Source organism: Lithobates pipiens, unplaced genomic scaffold, assembly GCF_037356315.1.
Source record: "Lithobates pipiens isolate NorthernLeopardFrog02 unplaced genomic scaffold, aLitPip1_a1.2 Scaffold_25, whole genome shotgun sequence".
NCBI classification, from domain to species: Eukaryota; Metazoa; Chordata; class Amphibia; order Anura; family Ranidae; genus Lithobates; species Lithobates pipiens.
Window position 1 is genome coordinate 206335163 of NW_027507787.1, and position 17825 is coordinate 206352987.

The window sequence follows — 17825 nt, forward strand, 5'->3', positions numbered from 1 at the left end:
GCTTGGTGAGAAGGAGACAACTGTTGGAGTGATTATTCACAAATTGAAGAAATACAAAATAGCCATCGATCGCCCTCAGTCTGGAGCTCCATACAAGATTTTGCCTTATGGCGTAAGGATGATCAGCCCAGAAATACACAGGAGGAGCTGTTGAATGATCTCACAGCAGTTGGGACTACAGTTGCCAAACAAGCCATTGGTAACGCAATTCGCCGACATGGATTGAAATCCTGCAGAGCGTGCAAGGTCTTCCTCCTCAAAGGCCATCTGAAGTTTGCCAATGAACATCTAAATGATTCAGAGAAGGACTGGGGGAAAGTGCTGTGGTCAAATGAGACCAAAATTTTGCTCTTTGGCATTAACTCGACTTGCTGTACTTGAAGGAAGAAAAATGCTGACTCTGACCCTAAGAACACCATCCCTACAGTCAAGCACGGAGGTGAAAACATTAAGCTTTTGGGCTTTTTCTCTGCTAAAGGTACAGCCTGATTTTGCCACATTGAGGGGCCAATGGACGGGCCCATTATTGTAAAATCTTGGATGAAAACCTTCTTGCCTCAGCCAGAACACTGAAGATGGGTCGTGAATGGGTCATCTAGCATGACAATGACCCAAAAACATGTCTCAAAGCAACAAAGGAGTGGCTCAAGAAGAAACGCATTAAGGTCGCGGAGTGGCCTAGCCAGTCTCCAGACCATAATCTTATAGAAAATTCATGGAGGGAGCTGAAACTTCGAGTTACCAGATGACAGTCAAGAAAACTTAAGGATTTAGAGAAGATCTATAAAGAGTGGACCAAAATCCCTCCTGAGATGTGTGTAAACCTGGTAACCAACTATAAGAAGCGTCTTGCTTCAGTGGAGAAGCCCTTTGATGGCGAGCACAAAGTACGAAGTCATGTCTTGCTTGAGGATAAAATACTTATTTTACTCACTGAACTGCAACTCAATTTATAACATTTGTTTCATGTTTTTTTTTGGATTTTTGGTTGATAGTCTGTCTCTATCATTTAAAATACACCTATGATAAAAAATTATAGACCCTTCATTTTTTTTTTAAGTGGTCAAACTTATAAAATATATAAGTGCTCAAATAATTATTTTCCCCACTGTATGTAAGTCTTTGACTGGGCAGGGTGTCCATGGAAGAACACCACAGAGGAGGCCACTGCCCTCCAAAAAAAAGTGTAGTTTGCCAAAGAGCACCTTGGTGAAAGAAAAGCTGAATTGTTTTGGGAATAATAATAAGCGCTATGAGTGCTGCTTACCAAAATCAAAATATCATCCCAACGGTGGAGGGAACATCATGATTTAAAGTGGATGTAAACCCTCACATATACCCAGTGAAGTGGACAGTCTCAGATGATACACAGGGATGAAACAAATCATCTCACGTATGTTTTACATGTATAGCTGCTGTCTTCAGTTTTATATATCCTTTAGAAAGTGCACATCGTGTTACAGATTTTCTCTTCCCGTTCAGCAGATTGTGAAATCTGGGCTTAAAACCAAGACTGCTGATTGGAGGAAAGGCACACACCCCCACTCCATATAGGCAGAGACTTGCAGAGCTGTTTTGTGAATAGTTCAGTTCTCTGCTAATATATTTATAGCAACATTCTATAATACAAATTTCAGGCTGGCTTTTTTTCAGGTGTCGAGAACTTGTCAGAAGTTATCATACTGATAACAGAAGAATGGAGAAGGAGAAAGCCACGGGACTTAGTGCTTTGAAGAGAGATAAGAAAACACTGCAGCTCAAATTTCTTGAATCATTCAATTTAAGCTTGTTTCACTGCCTCAGGGCTTTGGCCTATTGCTATAATCGAGGGGAAAATGAATTTCCAAGTTTACCAAAATATACTGCCCCCCCGCCAGCTGAAGCTTAGTAGGCTTTGGCTAATGCAGCAGGACAATGACCATAAACATCTAAGTAAATTCACCACAGACTGACTTCAGAAAAACAAAATGCGCCTCTTGAAGTGGTCCAATGAGAGACCAGACCTTAACATCATAGGGATGCTGTGGCATGACATCAAAAGAGCCATTCACATCAGACATTCTACAAATGTGTCTCAGCTGAAGCAGTTTTGTACAGATGAAAGGTCAAAATTCCTCATGAATGTTGTGTAGGTCTGATCCAAAGCTACCAAAAGCTCTACCTTGAAGTCGTTGCTTCCAAATGAATTTCGACCAGCTCTTAAAGAGGAAGTAAAGGGGAAAAAAAAAAAAACACACCCTGCAAGGCAAAGGCATAATGAGCTAGTATGCATAGCATACTAGGTCATTATGAATAACTTACCTGAGAACAAAGCCTTCGAAGCGGTCCTCCGTCTTCCTCTTCGCCGCTGCCATAAAGTCTGGTCAGATGAGACCAAAATTTAACTCTTTGGATGCCATAATACACACCATGTTTGGAGGTCAAATGGCACTGCACATCACCCCAAAAACACCCCCCATACCAACAGTGAACATTTGGAGGTGGGAACATCATAGTGCGGGTATGTTTTTCAACATACGGTACTGGCAAACTTCCTGTCATTGAAGGAAGGATGAATGGAAAAATGTAACAAGACATAACAATTTGCTGACACCTACCAGGATGATGAAGATGAAACGAGGTTGGACATTTCAGCAAGATGATCCCAAACACAAAGCCAAGGAAACTTTCAACTGGTTTCAAATAAAGAAAACAAAGCTGCTAGAATGTCTCAGCCAATCACCTGACTTGAATTCAATGGAAAATCTATGGAAAGAACTGAAGATCAGAGTTCATAGAAAAGGCCCACCCAACCCTTAAGATTTGAAGACTGTGGAAGAATGGCCCAAAATCACACTTTAGCAATGCATGCGACTAGTTTCTCCATACAAGAGGCGTCTTGAAGCTGTCATTGCCAAGAAAAGTATTAAATAAATTTCAGTTAGCTTGTTCAATACTTTGTTCCTGTGTCATTCAATTTTATTACACATAACTTAATTTATGAACTTATTTGTTTTGGTTTCTTTGTATGTATGGATTGCATGGGTTGTTCCTGACATGTGATGAACATTTCATGTCAATAGCACCTTTTTACCTAGAAAAATGGTGACGTGTTCAATACTTATTTTACCTGCTGTATATTCTCTATATTTTAGAGTGAAGACAGACAACTATGTTCTTATCCAGTAGCAGCTTCTCTGTGATGATGGCCTGGACCTTCTCCCCTATTTGCATTTATATAACATATAAGTGATATGGAATGAACGTTCATGTTAAAATAACCTGAATTAAAACAATTAAAGATCAGATATTGCCCAGAAGTCCAGTTAGCAAGTAACATTTAAAGTGGAAATTCACCCAAAACCTAACTATAAATCTACTTGCATCCACATTATCAAACAATTCTATCTAGCCCTGTAAAGAAGAAATCGCTATACATGCCTTCTGGTCCGGTCTCCAGCGGCAGATGCTGAGTGAAGGAGAGAACCGACAACGGCTGGGAAGTGAGATCATCCATAGAGTTACTATGGGGGTTCTGCCGTTGGCTGCCTCTACTGCACATGCCTACACACTGAAGCCGCCACTGACAGCTCAGTGTGGGACCAGACCGGAGCGAAAGAGGTTAATAAAGCAACTGTTTCTTTGCAGAGCTAGATAGATTTGTTTTTGAATGTGGCTGCCAGTATGTTTAGAGTAAGTTAGATGTTGGCAATAGGGAAATAGGTTCAACATCAGACAAAAGGCTTTTAAAAAAAGAGAAACTCATTCATAGGGTTTTTTTTTTAAATCAAATTTATTGATAAATATACATTTAGCTATTTGAATATTTTGGGAAAAAAATATTTATTCAGAAAAAGGGCTGAAAAGTCTACAAATAAATTGTACCGTCACAGAATATTTTGACAAAGTTTCCAGATCGCCACAAAGTGGCACCTAGGAGAAGCTGAGTATAGGATGGGAGATATGTTAATCTGTGTGTCCCAATGCACCTTCACCAGGTTCCACTTTTATTGCCTTTAAATTGCATAAGTCTTAACAGCATTGGTTAGCTGTAGTGTCATTAAAGAGCAAGATAGGCAAGTATGTCCCATCTATTGTCCGCTTTATAAGAGACGTTGTGCTTTATCTTTTCATATATATACACATGTGTGTGTCTGTGTGTGATGTATATATATATACACACACACATATACACACTTTTAAATTACCAGAATTATCCCAGCTGTGTTATAGTTGGAAGCTCTCTTTAAACCTGAACTTCAGCCAAATGTTTCTTAAAAACTTTCAATGGTACAGGAGTTAGACATGTAGATACCTGTCTGATGTCTGTGCCCCCACTGTGGAGGTTTCCAGTGGTCACCAAAGATTTGACAGGTTGTTAACTTCCAAAACTTCAAAAAATTCTATGTTTTGGTAGGAGTTCCATCTAAAATGTATTCAGCGATGACCATGGAGCTGTGCTTTTAAATTCCAAAATAACCATTTTTGGTGAAGCCTAATTCCTGATAATGGAATTAGGATCTACATTGGGCCGTTGGGCCTTTACATAAAGCTATATTACCAGTCTTGCCAGGAAAGATGAGGAGTTGTAGGAGTTGTAGAATAAATTTTTTATATTCTGTCCTATCCTGGAAGTAATGCTACTGCAGGCTAAAGTGCCTGGGCATTCAAACATATGGCTAGTACTAGAAGGAACCTGGAGTAGCATTTTTTACCAGGAAAGGCTAAGTATTTCATTCCTTTGAAAAGTATATCAATCCCACAGTTTTATGTTCACAACTCATTATAGGTCTATAGTGAAAAGATTTTATGATTCCTGCTAAACCCTGCCTGAACAAGTACACCAGCAGCAGCAGACCCATGGATTTGCAACTCATTGTGAGTTCCAATTATGTGACAATACCCTCTAAACCATTTTTTCATTTCAAACAATTTGCATTAATGCCTTATAGCAGGAGTACAAACAAGTTATAAGAGCGCTAACCAAAATATTTAACCGCATAGCTCCTGGACTTGGACCCCTACCAAAATGAGCCTCAACTTAAGCACTACTGGGATCATTGATCAATTTAAGAAGTAAGTTCACAAACAGCATGAAAAATATAGAAACATAACAAATGGTGCAGTATTTTCTGTGCTTTGCAGTCTTTAGTAACTTGGTGCTCAACTTTGGCTCTCAATGTCCTCCACCAGCACATACTTGTCAGCTTTCTTTACAGACTTATATGTGGAATAAATACAGTTGTTCTAAATAGCGACTAAGCAATAGTTGAGCTGTTCTTGTATCCAGTCAATGTGCTGCTAATGAGGCGATAGCCAATAAGTAGTTAAATCACTCAGTAGAAGAATATAAAAATCAGCTGAGCAGTTTAGTAATTAATGGGACTTGAGGACTTCAGCTGAGCAACAGGGCTGCGAGGGAGCTCTATCTGAATTCTTGCAGTAATGAAGAACCATTAGTGGACCAAACCGTCCAAGCCAACCACAACATGATTTGTAGATTTCTGTGTACTTTTTTCTCTGAAGTAACCATCACTCTTTTAGCTAACGCAACTGTAAGTGCCTGCTCTTGCTGGCAATTCAAGCCGGAATTTCCTCAGCAGCTGCACGATGATGTCCAGAGTATAAATTTTTCTCAGTTTTCCTATAGTAGAATGCGTGGAGTGTAAATCCCCACTTGTCACTGTTTCCAAGCAATGCACAGTTATTCCATGGTTATAGCCTCAGAAGTGTTGTGTGCACATTACATATATCAAACCATTGCTCGGATATGGCTCGGCGTGGCAGCACTCCATTCTGGGGCAGGGAGGGATTTGATCTCCTGTCTTTATCGCTAAGCACTTTCCAGAAGTCCTTCCCTTTAAACAGGAAGAGGTTGTTGTGGGTGTATGAATAATATGCAGCATCCAGATGACCCATTGGGTGGTTATTCTTTATAACTGCTGGGAAGAAGTCAACAATTCTCTTAGGGAAATTTGGAGCAATGCGGTTTCTGTCGATGTCAAAGGCGTATACCTGTGAATGAGTTCAAGAATAAGTAAGATTTCTGATCAATATAAACTCCTATGGTAGTCCAGCAATCTAAATATCACCTTTAAGATAGTGACCTCATAGCAGCCAAATGTTTCTGGTTTTTGGGGACTGGGATTTGAAGGTTTTAAGTCCTTAGTTGTCAGTACCAGCCCAATGCATTTTTTTCTGTGTGTTACATTATTTTTACCTGATGTTATCTACTCCTTAGGTTGTTATTGAATGAAGATGAATATTTAAGGCATATCATATTATTTAAATAATAACAACCTTTTCTTGAAGTACAGTTGCATTTTAGGGACTCCTTATTGTAAAGGTTGTGTGCATTAGGCCCATGAAAAGCTGTATGCAACATCCATTTTGTTTGTCTCAGCTCATCTCAGCCATGTTCTCATGTGCAAGGCATAAGCACAGTAACCTTTTTCTCTCTCCTCCTCCTTTCATTTACCAGTTATTGGCATTCCTTTCCTCATGATGTCACAGCATGATACACAGAGACAGCATCTTGGTGGAATGTCTGCGTTAAATTACATTAGGCTATGGAGGGGTTTCTCTTTTGCTTTGTATTTTGCATTTTCTAGAAATAGGTAATGGAGTACAAAACTCTAGCTACAATGGTGCACCTGGATGAGACAACATTGTTCCTTCCTCTTATTGGCAATAGTTGCGCAGTTACATGACCCCAATGTGTGTTGTGATGGGCAGTTTTCTGAACCCACATCCATAAATGGGACGTGACTCAGTGGAAAGAGGTTCAACGTTATATAACAGATATTTAATATGTTTTGATCAATGCAGCACCCCTGCGACAGCCAAGGACTACTGTACAGGAGTTCAGATGAGGAACTGACAGTTGTAGGACTCCTCCGTGCTGAAGACGTGGTCTTTCACTCTGTCTCTTGCATATATGGAAGTGGACACAATAGATATATACAGTGCCTTGAAAAAGTATTCACATCCCTACAACCAAAAACCTAAATGTATTTTATTGGGATTTTATTTGATAGAGCAACACAAAGTGTCTCGTAATAGTGAAGTGGTAGTAAAAAGGTTTTCAAAATTTTCTACAAATAAAGATCTGTAATAAAGTGGGGCGTGCATATGTATGTATTCAGCCCCGTTAAGTCAATACTTTGTAGAACCACCTTTCCCTGCAATTACAGCTTTGCACATCCAAGTTTTTTTGGGGATGTCTCTACCAGCTTTGCACATCTATACAGTCACATTTTTGCCCATTCTTCTTTGCAAAATAGCTCAAGCTTTGTCAGATTGGATGGAAAGCATCTGTAAACAGCTATTTTCAAGTCCTGCCACAGATATTTAATTGGATTTAGGTCTAGACTTTGACTGGGCCATTCTAATACATGAATACTGTTTTACTTCCTCCATCAGCTCATCCCCCCACAGCTATTACCTTTTGTATCAATTGACCCTTCCTTTTTAGATTGTAAGCTCTAACGAGCAGGGCCCTCTGATTCCTCTTGTACCAAATTGTAATGTAACTGTAATGTCTGCCTTCATGTTGCAAAGCGCTGCCCAAACTGTTGGCGCTATATAAAACCTGTATAATAATAATAATGAATATGCTTTGATCTAAAACATTCCATTGTAGCTCTGGCTGTATGTTTAGAGTTGTTGTCCTGCTGGAAGGTGAACCTTCGCCTCAGTCTCAAGTCTTTTGCAGACTCTAATGCCGCGTACACACAACTGGACTTTCCAGCAGAAAAGGTCAGACGGTCTTCCCAACGGACTTATGCCATCGGCGTGATGACGTAATACGGGACTCAAAAAGGAAGTTCAGTAGCCAATAGCTTCCCTTGCGTCGTATTTGGTCCGTCAAACCAGCATACAGACAAACAGTTTTCCCGATAGGAATTGAGTCCTTCGGACAGATTTGAAACATGTTCTATTTCTAGGTCAGTTGTATTTTTTTATTTATGAAAAAACTATTGGATTAGCCCACACACGATTGGATTGTCTGACGGACTGATTTCGTCGGACCTAGTCTGCTGTAAAGTCCAGTCGTGTCTACGTGGCATTACAGGTTTCCTTCTAAGATTGCCTTGTATTTGGCTCCATCCATCTTACTTATCAACTCTGACCATCTTCCCTGTCCCTGCTGAAGAAAAGCATCACAACAGGATGCTGCCATCACCATGTTTCATGGTGGGGATGGTGTGTTCAGGGTGATGTGCAGTGTTAGTTTTCTGCCACACATGACAATTTACTTTTAGGCCAAAAAGTCAAAATATGATCTCATCTGACCAGAGCACCTTCTTCCGCATATTTGATGTGTCCCCCACATGGGTTCTCGCAAACTGCAAACAGGACTTCTTATGGCTTTTTTTCAACAATAGCTTTCTTCTTGCCACTCTTCCATAAAGGTCAGCTTTGTGGAGTGCACGACTAATAGTTGTCCTGTGGACAGATTCTCCCACCTGAGCTGAGGATCTCTGCATCTCCTCCAGAGTTACCATGGTCCTCTTGGCTGCTTCTCTGATTAATGCTCTCCTTGCCCGGCCTGTCAGTTTAGGTGGATGGACATGTCTTGGTAGGTTTGCAGTTGTGCCATACTCTTTCCATTTTCTGATGATGAATTGAAGAGTGCTCTGTGAGATGTTCAAAGCTTGGGGTATTTTCTCATAACTTAACCCTGCTTTAAACTTCACAACTTTATCCCTAACCTGTTTGGTGTGTTCCTTGGCCTTCATGGTGCTGTTTGTTCACCAAGGTTCTCTAATAAACCTCTGAGGGCTTCACAGAACAGCTGTATTATACTGAGGTTAAATTACACACATGTGGACTCTATTTACTAATTAGGTGACTTCTGAAGGCAGTTAGTTCCACTGGATTTTAGTTAGGGGTATCAGAGTAAAGGGGGCTGAATACAAATGCACGGCACACTATTCAGATATTTATGTGTAAAAAATGTTAAAAACCATTTATCATTTTCCTTCCACCTCACAATTATGTGCCACTTTGTGTTGGTCTATCACATAAAATACATTTACATTTTTGGTTGTAACGTGACAAAATGTGGAAAATGTAAAGGGGTGTGCATACTTTTTCAAGGCACTGTATACATAGGATGTTGTAAAAAAAATGTCTAATGATCATCTCTGAGACAGTTGTTTTAATGATGGCGGCACACACAAGCAATCTCGGGCAGGGAAGAATTGGTCTGTGTATCTCTACACTTACTGTAATTTTTACCCCAACCCTGCCAATAAACAGACGGAAAACCCCACAAGGTGAAAGGCACATCATGCTGGCCAACAAACAACTGACAATATGAGAGAATTATAGAAATTGACTCTCACCTGGAAGTCCTTAAAAAACAATATACGTTGAGTTCTTCTATCAAAATATGCAGCATTGATGGGACTGGGAATTCCAGGAAAGCCCTCGGAGATGAGTCTGGGGTAGGTCCTTCCCTGAGCATCCACAGCGTAGGCTTTATCATTTTCACCATCATATCGCCAGTACTGAGTTCCTATTAACACATGAAAGAAAATAATTGGATACCATTCTCCAGAGCAGCCAACACTGACTCGCAATTCTCATACAATGTGTTTCATAATAGATATCAAAGAGCTTCTGTGGACTGGGGACTCCACCATTAATTCACATTATAACACTCATAATATGTAACATTGGTCAAATGACCTGCAGTTACAAGATACAAACCATGTTATATAAAGCAGCAAGGAATGATGCTTAAGGATACACAAAATTATCTTCTTTCCAGTACATTAAAGACGTGTTGTAATTTAACCCCTTACAGTAAACCTTTCCTAAGAGAAATACCAAGGCTGCCATTTCTGCTTTCCTTTCAAAAATCCTAGTTGCTTGGCTGTTTATGGTTGCAATGCTGAGTCACTGACTCAAAGCAAGTATACAGAAAGCAAGAATGAAGCTGCTGTGGATGGCACAGAATTCTGAGGCTCTGACATTGTAAGAACTGATAATTTTCTGAAAGTTGAGCAGCACTTATGAGTCTGCTTAGGCAACATGAATTGCTGCAGCAGGTAGGGACACTGTATTTAAATTTGTGCAGGTTGCACACTTTCTAGTGATTATCAGTTCATGGCAGATGTGGTGACAGGGTCTCTTTAAAGTAGGCTGACCAGACGTCACCAATTTCTGGGAGCATTCCCCAATTTTAAGATGCCATCCCTGGATGTGTCCCCATTTAATGGAGTCCTCAGCCTTGGAGCTGTATTGGAATCTACTTGGCAACAGTTCAAACCTCCTAATGCAGAAGTAAACCCATAGAGTTAACTTTTAAAAAAAGTTAAATTTCTGGATTACTGCCTTGCGCCGCACGTCCATTTACCCATTTCAAAAGACCTTTTTTGAACATGCATGTCAGCATGCCCCTGGGTCCCCCGGCCTCATTTCGGCTGTCTATGCATCTTTGAATGGACGCTCATCATTAGCACCCCTCTCTTATACGGCCCAATGGGAAAGGAACCTTCAGTCCCCCATAGACCTAGAATACTGGAGTAAGGCCTGGAAAATGGTGGCCAAATGCTCATTTAACACAAGCAGTATATAAGGTCCTATTCTGATGGAAATTGTCCTGGCCCGCACAGCTCATGCTTTCCCGGGAAGTACTGATAGATGTTTCCGCAACTGTGGACAGCGGAGGGATGTCATACATACCTGGTGATCCTGCCTAATACTGGTGGGGTTCTGGTCTAGGGTTTTTGGCTTTCTGCAGACCCTTTTCCATCTAACGGTCCGTAGGGATGCTAAGTTAGCTCTATTACATTGTCCAATATCTGGTTTATTGGCGCCACAGCTGACTACGTGCCTCTTTATAGTGGCTAAGCTGACTATAGCTGAAGCCTGGAAGACCCAACCCATAGCTTTCCAAGGGGTGAGGATGCGTATGACTGCTATGTTGCTTCAGGAACGAATGTCTAGTATTGTGAATGACTCGCGCCAAATTTTTCAAAATTTGGGAACCATGGATCTCTTATGAGTTCCCCACACTCCAAGCGTCCTGTTTGGGCCTTGTCTGATTCCCTTTTGTGGGGCTCCCGAGTCCAGGTTCTCCCTTTCCCCCTCTACTATCTATGACCCTCTCTCTCTGCCTTTTCACTCTTTTTGCTTTCTCTCTGGTTTCTCACTATCCTGGTTCCTGCCATTGCCTCATATGGAGGAGAGTTGCTGGAGAAGAGCCCCCCCTTAAGCGGCCATTTTGGGGATATGGCACGGTCATAGGATAATTGTGAAACAATATTAATAATTTTTAACACATTTCTAGCCCCTGCATGGGCGATCAAAGAGTTTGTTTTATGAATCTCTTGTTTATCCAAAAATTCAATAAACATATTGAAACAGAAAAAAGTTACATTCCGGCAAGTGCTGGGAATGTAAGGGTCACATTGGTTGTGCTCCCAACCAAACTGTCAAACCATCGAATGGCTGGTGTCATAACTGATCACATGTGCAGCATCATGGCAGTTCAAACAGAGGCTAAGATGGCAGCTTCCTTGGCTAAAAAAGATAGGAGGGGTTACTTCCACTTTAAATCAGTGGCTCATGTCATGTGCTGCTGGCAAACACCATACTTTTTCTGCATCCCAGGTCATGAGTACAGGTCTGGGATGTGAAACTCCATGTGGTTATCCGCTGCTATTGCTTGCTTGGTGTGGGAACTCGGTGAGCAGACTTCTAGTTTCCTCTGGATGAGCCCAGTGGTGGAAGACACAAGTGGATTTTACAACAGGGATGCATGTGTTGCACTTGAGCTTTTGGATTGGTAATGTACTTATCTGGATGGAAAACAAACTGCTCCATGCCTGGAAAGCTTCAATTTTACTTTCAAACTTTTTATTATTAAAGAAAGTCAAGATACAATTTTTTGAAAAAGAAACCACAAAGGCCAGAGCTCTGACCAATATATAGTAATAAAATGGTGTCAGCATCAGCAAATCCGTCATGGGTGAATTAGCAGGCAAACAAACAAGTAGACACTGTCCGAGTGGCCAATAGGGCCATCAGAGCTTACTGGCTGGCTTCACAAATAAAAAATAAAACGAGGTCTAGCCCAGACCGTAAGAAAATCGGTATATTGTTATTTTGATTCACATAATTCTCATGTACACTGGATGTTTAGCCCCGGGGATGAAATTCCAGAATTTTGGTGCTGTTCCATTCCTATAGACCTGTATCGACAGAAAAGAAGCAAACAAAAGCCCTTTGGCGCAGACTGTAAGTAACACTACCCTGTACTAATAAAGGGCATGCAATTGCAGCTATTCCTATATTATGTAGCCTGATTAAAAAAAAAAAGTTTGGTCTTGTCCTGGAGTACAGCACCTTAAGAATTCAGTTTTCCAGATGATCTCTGAACTTTCAGATATGACAGTCCCTTTTTTCAGCCCAATATGCCCTTTTGAATCTCAAGGCCCCAGGCATAGTCAAGTTATTTTAAGCCAGCTAAACAGACGCTTGCTAAGACCTGGAAAAAGTCAACTCTCTCTCTAAGCAAAACCAAGTCTAGGATTGATGCAGTTCTCCTGCATGAAAAAATAGAAACAAAACTCAGTGATAAATTAGAAAAGTTCCAGACTGTCTGGATAGCTCGCTCTCTTTCTGTGGGATTTGACCAAATACCTTCAGACTCTTTGAGAGGGTAGCCCACCAGTCTGTCCACCATTTATCCTCCATCCTTCTGCGCTTACCATTATGGCTTATTTTTTTTCCCCTCCAATACCTATTCCCTTCTTGTATTCAGACCCTGTCTACCACCTACCTGAACCTACCATTTGGATCATCTTCATTGTTTAAAATAACCTAACTCATTTGTCTAATATTGATTTTTTGTACCCTTTTTTTATAGACCTGTTATCCTAAGGTAATGGTACTCTGTTTAGCTCACTTGCCATTTAAAAACCACTTCAGCCCCCGAAGGTTTACCCCCCATCATGACCAGGCTATTTTTTGTGATAAGGCACTGCGGTACTTTAACTGACAATTGTACGATCGTGCGACGCTGTACCCAAATAAAATCAATGCCCTTTTTTTCCCCACAACTAGAGCTTTCTTTTGGTGGTATTTGATCACCTCAAATAAAAAAATAAAAAAAAATATTTTTTACTTACTTCATTTTTAGCAGGATTGTGGCAGACAAATCTGACACTAAGTGATACTTTTTGGGGATCAGTGACACTAATAAAGTGATCAGTGCTAAAAATAAATGCACTTTCACTGTACTAATGACACTGGCAGAGAAAGGACTAACAGGGGCAATCAAAGGGTTAAATGTGCTCCTAGGGAGTGCTTTCTAACTGTGTGGGAGATGCTTTAACTGGGGGAAGGCAGAGAACCATATTCCTGCTTAACACAAGATCTGCATCTTCCCCTCTCACAGAACAGCGGTCTGCCTTGTTTACATAGGCAGACCGCCTTTCTGCCCCTCCTGAGAACAGTTGGTGTGTCCTGGTGGACATCGTGTCCACCGGACCCGCTGATTGGCTCCCGCTGTGTCCAATCATGGTGGGAGCAGGTCACGGGCAGCGCATGCGCCCCAGACCCAGTGTGCGAAATCATGTACTGGATTTCATGTAGGAGGGCTGCCCTGCCACAGTATATCTGTGTGGGGTGGTCCATAACAGGTTAAAGTTCAAAATGTCTATTTGTATCTGCTCATGGAAATTGATAAACAGATTGAGCAAGAAAAAAAGAAATGTATGCCATACCTTTGAAGAAATAACAGTCATCCCTGGTCCAGGTCCAGACGTGTACAAAGGCGTCAATATTCTGCGTGGGTATTCCTTGCCAACCAGTGGAAACCGCCAGGGGATCTCCATACCGTGTTCTGTTATTTCTGTTTTCATACATCCAGTACCAGCTATTCCGGAAGAAGTATGTGTTGTATCGGACTGCCATCTCTCCGAACTGGTTCCTCTCCTTTCTCACCCAATCAAATACAGTGTCAAAGGGTCCTTCACATGAGCCTGAAATGGATAATGGATATAGAGGTATAATATCAGACTAGAAAATAATAGCTGGAATCTGAATGCTATGTGGAAATAGCTAAAGAAGGTCTTCACATATTACATACTAATAAATAAGGTAAATGAGATACAGTATCTGGTGCCATTGAGAACTTGACTAGAAATACCTTTACCTTGCATAATTACACCTTTAACTGTAGATATAACTCCATCAAAGCAGGAGACTACCGACCTGTAGATATTTGTAAAATAAGATTAAAAGATATTTCTATTTTTGCAACCAAATTGGAATAGCACCTACTTACATTTTTTTACATGCTCCCATTCACATAGCATAAATTTTAATAAAATGTAAAAATGGCTGCTTACCTATTTAACGACATTACCTTTGATGTAATGTTAAAGCTTTTTTTAAACACAAAAACAAAAATGTAATATATTGCACCTTAGCAATGATTATATGTGGTAGCTACATTAGTTTTCTTTTAAGGGTTTTTTTCCTTTATTTTCTCACCTGTTAAAACTGCCATTAATACACTTCCTGTCTTAAGCTGGAAACACAGTATACAATTTTCTGTAGATTTTTTTCCTTCAGATTCACCAAAACCATATAATAGGAGATCAAACCTTAAAGTGGTTGTAAACTCTTACAACACACTTTTTGCTACAGGTAAACCTATAATTGGGCTTACCTGTAGCTACCCTGTGTTTGCATGTGCCGACGTCATTGGCACATGCGCACTGAAGCGTACGTGCCGTTACCATCGCTGCTTCGGCCAATCAAAGCGCCAGAGCCCGCGATACCCAGAAGTAACTCCGGGAGGGATGTCGGCCATCGGAGCGGTGTACAAGGACAGCTGCGGGGGCTTCGATCTCAGGTAAGTAATTCATAATGAGCTAGTATGCTAAGCATACTAGCTCATTATTCCTTTGTCTTGCAAGTTTTTTTTTCTTGCGCTTTCAACCACTTTAAGACCCCTTTCACACTGGGGTGGTGCCAGCGTTAGCGGTAAAGCGCAGCTAGTTTTAGCAATACTTTACCGCTGTTAGAGTGGCTCTTTTCTGTTGCTAGCGGGGTGCTTTTAACCCCCACTAGTGGCAGAGGAAAGGGTTCAAAGCACCCATGTTGTGGCACTGCCGAAGTGCTTTTCCGGCACTTCGGCAGCACTGCACATTCATTTCAATGGTCAGGGGTGCTTTAGGAGCTGTGTATACACCACTCCTGCACCAGCTCAAAGATGCTGCTTGCAGGACTTTTTTTGCCGTCCTGCAAACGCACCGCCCCAGTGTGAAAGCACTCTGGCTTTCACACTGGGGAGGCTTGAGAGGCGCGTTACAGGTGCTATTTTTAGCGCTAATATGCCTGAAAAGTGCCTCAGTGTTAAAGGGATCTTATGCCTTGTACACAAGAGCGGATTTTCTGTCGGAATTCCGCTCAAGCTTGGCTTGCATACACACGGTCACACAAAAATTCTCTGAAGTTTCGTCCGCCAAGAACGCGGTGACGTACAACACTACGACAAGCCGAGAAAATGAAGTTCAATACTTCCGAGCATGCATAGGAATTTTGCTCGTCGGAATTTGTACAGATGATCTGTACTTTTTCCGACCTAAAAATAGAGAACGTGCTCTCAATCTTTTCTGGCAGGAATTCCGCCAGCAAAAGTCAGATGGACATACACACGGTCGGAATTTCCGACCAAAAGCTCACATCCGACTTTTGCTGGGGGAATTTCCGATCGTGTGTACGGGGCATAAGTGTTTCAATTTGCATGCAATCAGACAGGCTCCATGGTTTTGGTAAATCAGACAACAAAAGTTGTATAGTGTGCAGGGCCATTGATCATTTTTTTTTCTTTGGGGGGGGGGTTCAGGTCTTTCAAACTTAAAGGCATCATTTACACTTTTATGTCTAGGGAGGTAGGGTAAAAACAGCAGAGACAGCAGAGTGAGGCCATGAGGCTTTGCAATGCAGCGCAGCAAAAATTATCCCCATTCAACTGAATAGAATGCAATGCATACAGTTGTGGCGCAGTAGTGTACTCATTAGTACAGCGAGCTCCTCCTAAGCTCCCTAGTTTTTTTTTTCATTCAAGGTTGAATGAAAAAAAAACTTACCTTGTAAACCAAGCTTTAACTCTCATTCATATTCTAAATGCCTATGGAATGGCAAATATACCATAAATACCTACAGCCAGGATCCCAGATTTTTTTTTTGTCAGCTGCTCAGCCTGTTCACCTGAGTGATAGGCTGAAAAGAGATTGGGACATCTGAGATCCCGGGTGCAGGTATTTGCAGAATACTTGCTGCACCATGTAGGATGTATGAATGAGACCCAAGACTGGATTTGAGCAAACCTTACGTTGAAAGTTCAGTAGGTGCAAAGGGGCAAAATATTGTGGTAGGCAGTAAATTCAATGGTTTATTTAAACCTTAAAAAACTGTCCTAAGAAATTTTATGAAATGTTTTAAGAGATGAAAAGAAAAAAAAATGGTGGTGTTTAAGCCCTTGTACACACGGTCGGACATTCTGACAACCAAATGCGTTGGGTTTTGTCCGACGGATTTTGTCCGAAACTGTTGCATACACACAGTCGGACAAAGTTGTCGGAAAATCGTGCGTGGCAGTTTGTCCATCGGAATAGGCTACACATGATCGGAGTATGTCCGATCGGAGCATTTTGTCAGAAAATTTTACGGACAAGTTGGAAAACTTGGTCCGTCGGATACTCCGACGGAAACAGTCCGATGGAGACCACACACAGTCGCATTATCCGACAAAACGGTCCGATAGGACACACTCCGTCAGAATCTCCGACCGTGTGTACAAGGGCTTAGAGATATTCACATGGAAAGCAGCCGGTGATGTCACCGATGCAAGGGACGGCATACCGCTTGGTTGCACTTCTCCTGGGGAGTGCAGTTTGTTCTGCCCTTTTGTGACCCATTTTTAGCCGACAGCCAGCTATAGCCCGCTGTCAGCTGACATCGCTCAGCGGGTTCAGGCTGTGGAAAGATCCTAACTTTAAAGTCAGGAAACATCAGTCAGAAAACATCTCTTTTAAAGGAAAAAAAACCCGCTCCCTCCTTAGAACTCTCCCTCCCCAAGCAAAGATTCCCACTGTAAAATATCTCCCTCCCTGAAATATACCCCCAAAAATTAAAATGTCTCTAAACCGACCACCCAGAGCAAAAATATCTCCCTAAGTCAGCACCCGCTCCCACAGCAAAGATTCTTAATTGTGAAGAAAATCTCCCTTCATTCAATCAAACTCCCTCCCAGAAGCAAATCCCTGTCACTATCCACCCCCTGTAAACTTCTCTACAAGAAACTCCCACCTTTTCCAAAAGCAAACCCACCCCCCTTTGCTTAACCCCCCCACCAAAAGAAACTCCCCCAGGCTGGAATTCTCGCTTCCTCCTTCTCAAAACAGAAAATTCAGGCCTTCACAGTTACCAGACCTCAGATTCAGCACAAGAAAAAGTACAGGAAAAACTCCTGCATCCCCAGTCTCCCTTCGGCTGTGTGATATGATACCTGGAGGAGTCCAGAAGTTCCCTCAACTGTGCACTGTCAATTGCCAGCATCTGAGACCTTGCAGTAATTTCATGCTTTTCAGGGGGGCCTCTTATTATACTGAGAGGATGGGGCACAATAGAAGGCTGGCTGCTGCTTCTCCTCTGAAACCCTGATTGCTTCTACTGTGCTGATTCTGAGGTTAAATAGCAGGGACGCTGTCTGGTCATTTTTCAGTTTGAACACCCCTGACCCTCCTTATCTACGCCCCTGATCGTTTGTACAAAGCTTAAGACCCCATACACACTGTCGGATTTTTGCGCAGACA

At 41.6% G+C, this 17825-nt stretch overlaps 1 protein-coding gene across 1 annotated transcript in view; it reads right to left on the minus strand.

Annotated features, from left to right (window-relative positions):
- Nucleotides 1-3790: 3790 nt before the first annotated feature.
- Nucleotides 3791-17825, minus strand: part of MMP21 (matrix metallopeptidase 21) — a 63688-nt gene continuing 49653 nt past the window's right edge. The window contains exons 5-7 of the mRNA XM_077455497.1: nucleotides 13722-13979; nucleotides 9330-9502; nucleotides 3791-5994 (exon numbers count right to left, since the gene is read on the minus strand). Of these exons, the coding sequence (XP_077311623.1) occupies nucleotides 5695-5994; nucleotides 9330-9502; nucleotides 13722-13979 (731 nt within the window). The 3' untranslated portion in view covers nucleotides 3791-5694. The remainder of the gene's footprint in view (nucleotides 5995-9329; nucleotides 9503-13721; nucleotides 13980-17825) is intronic.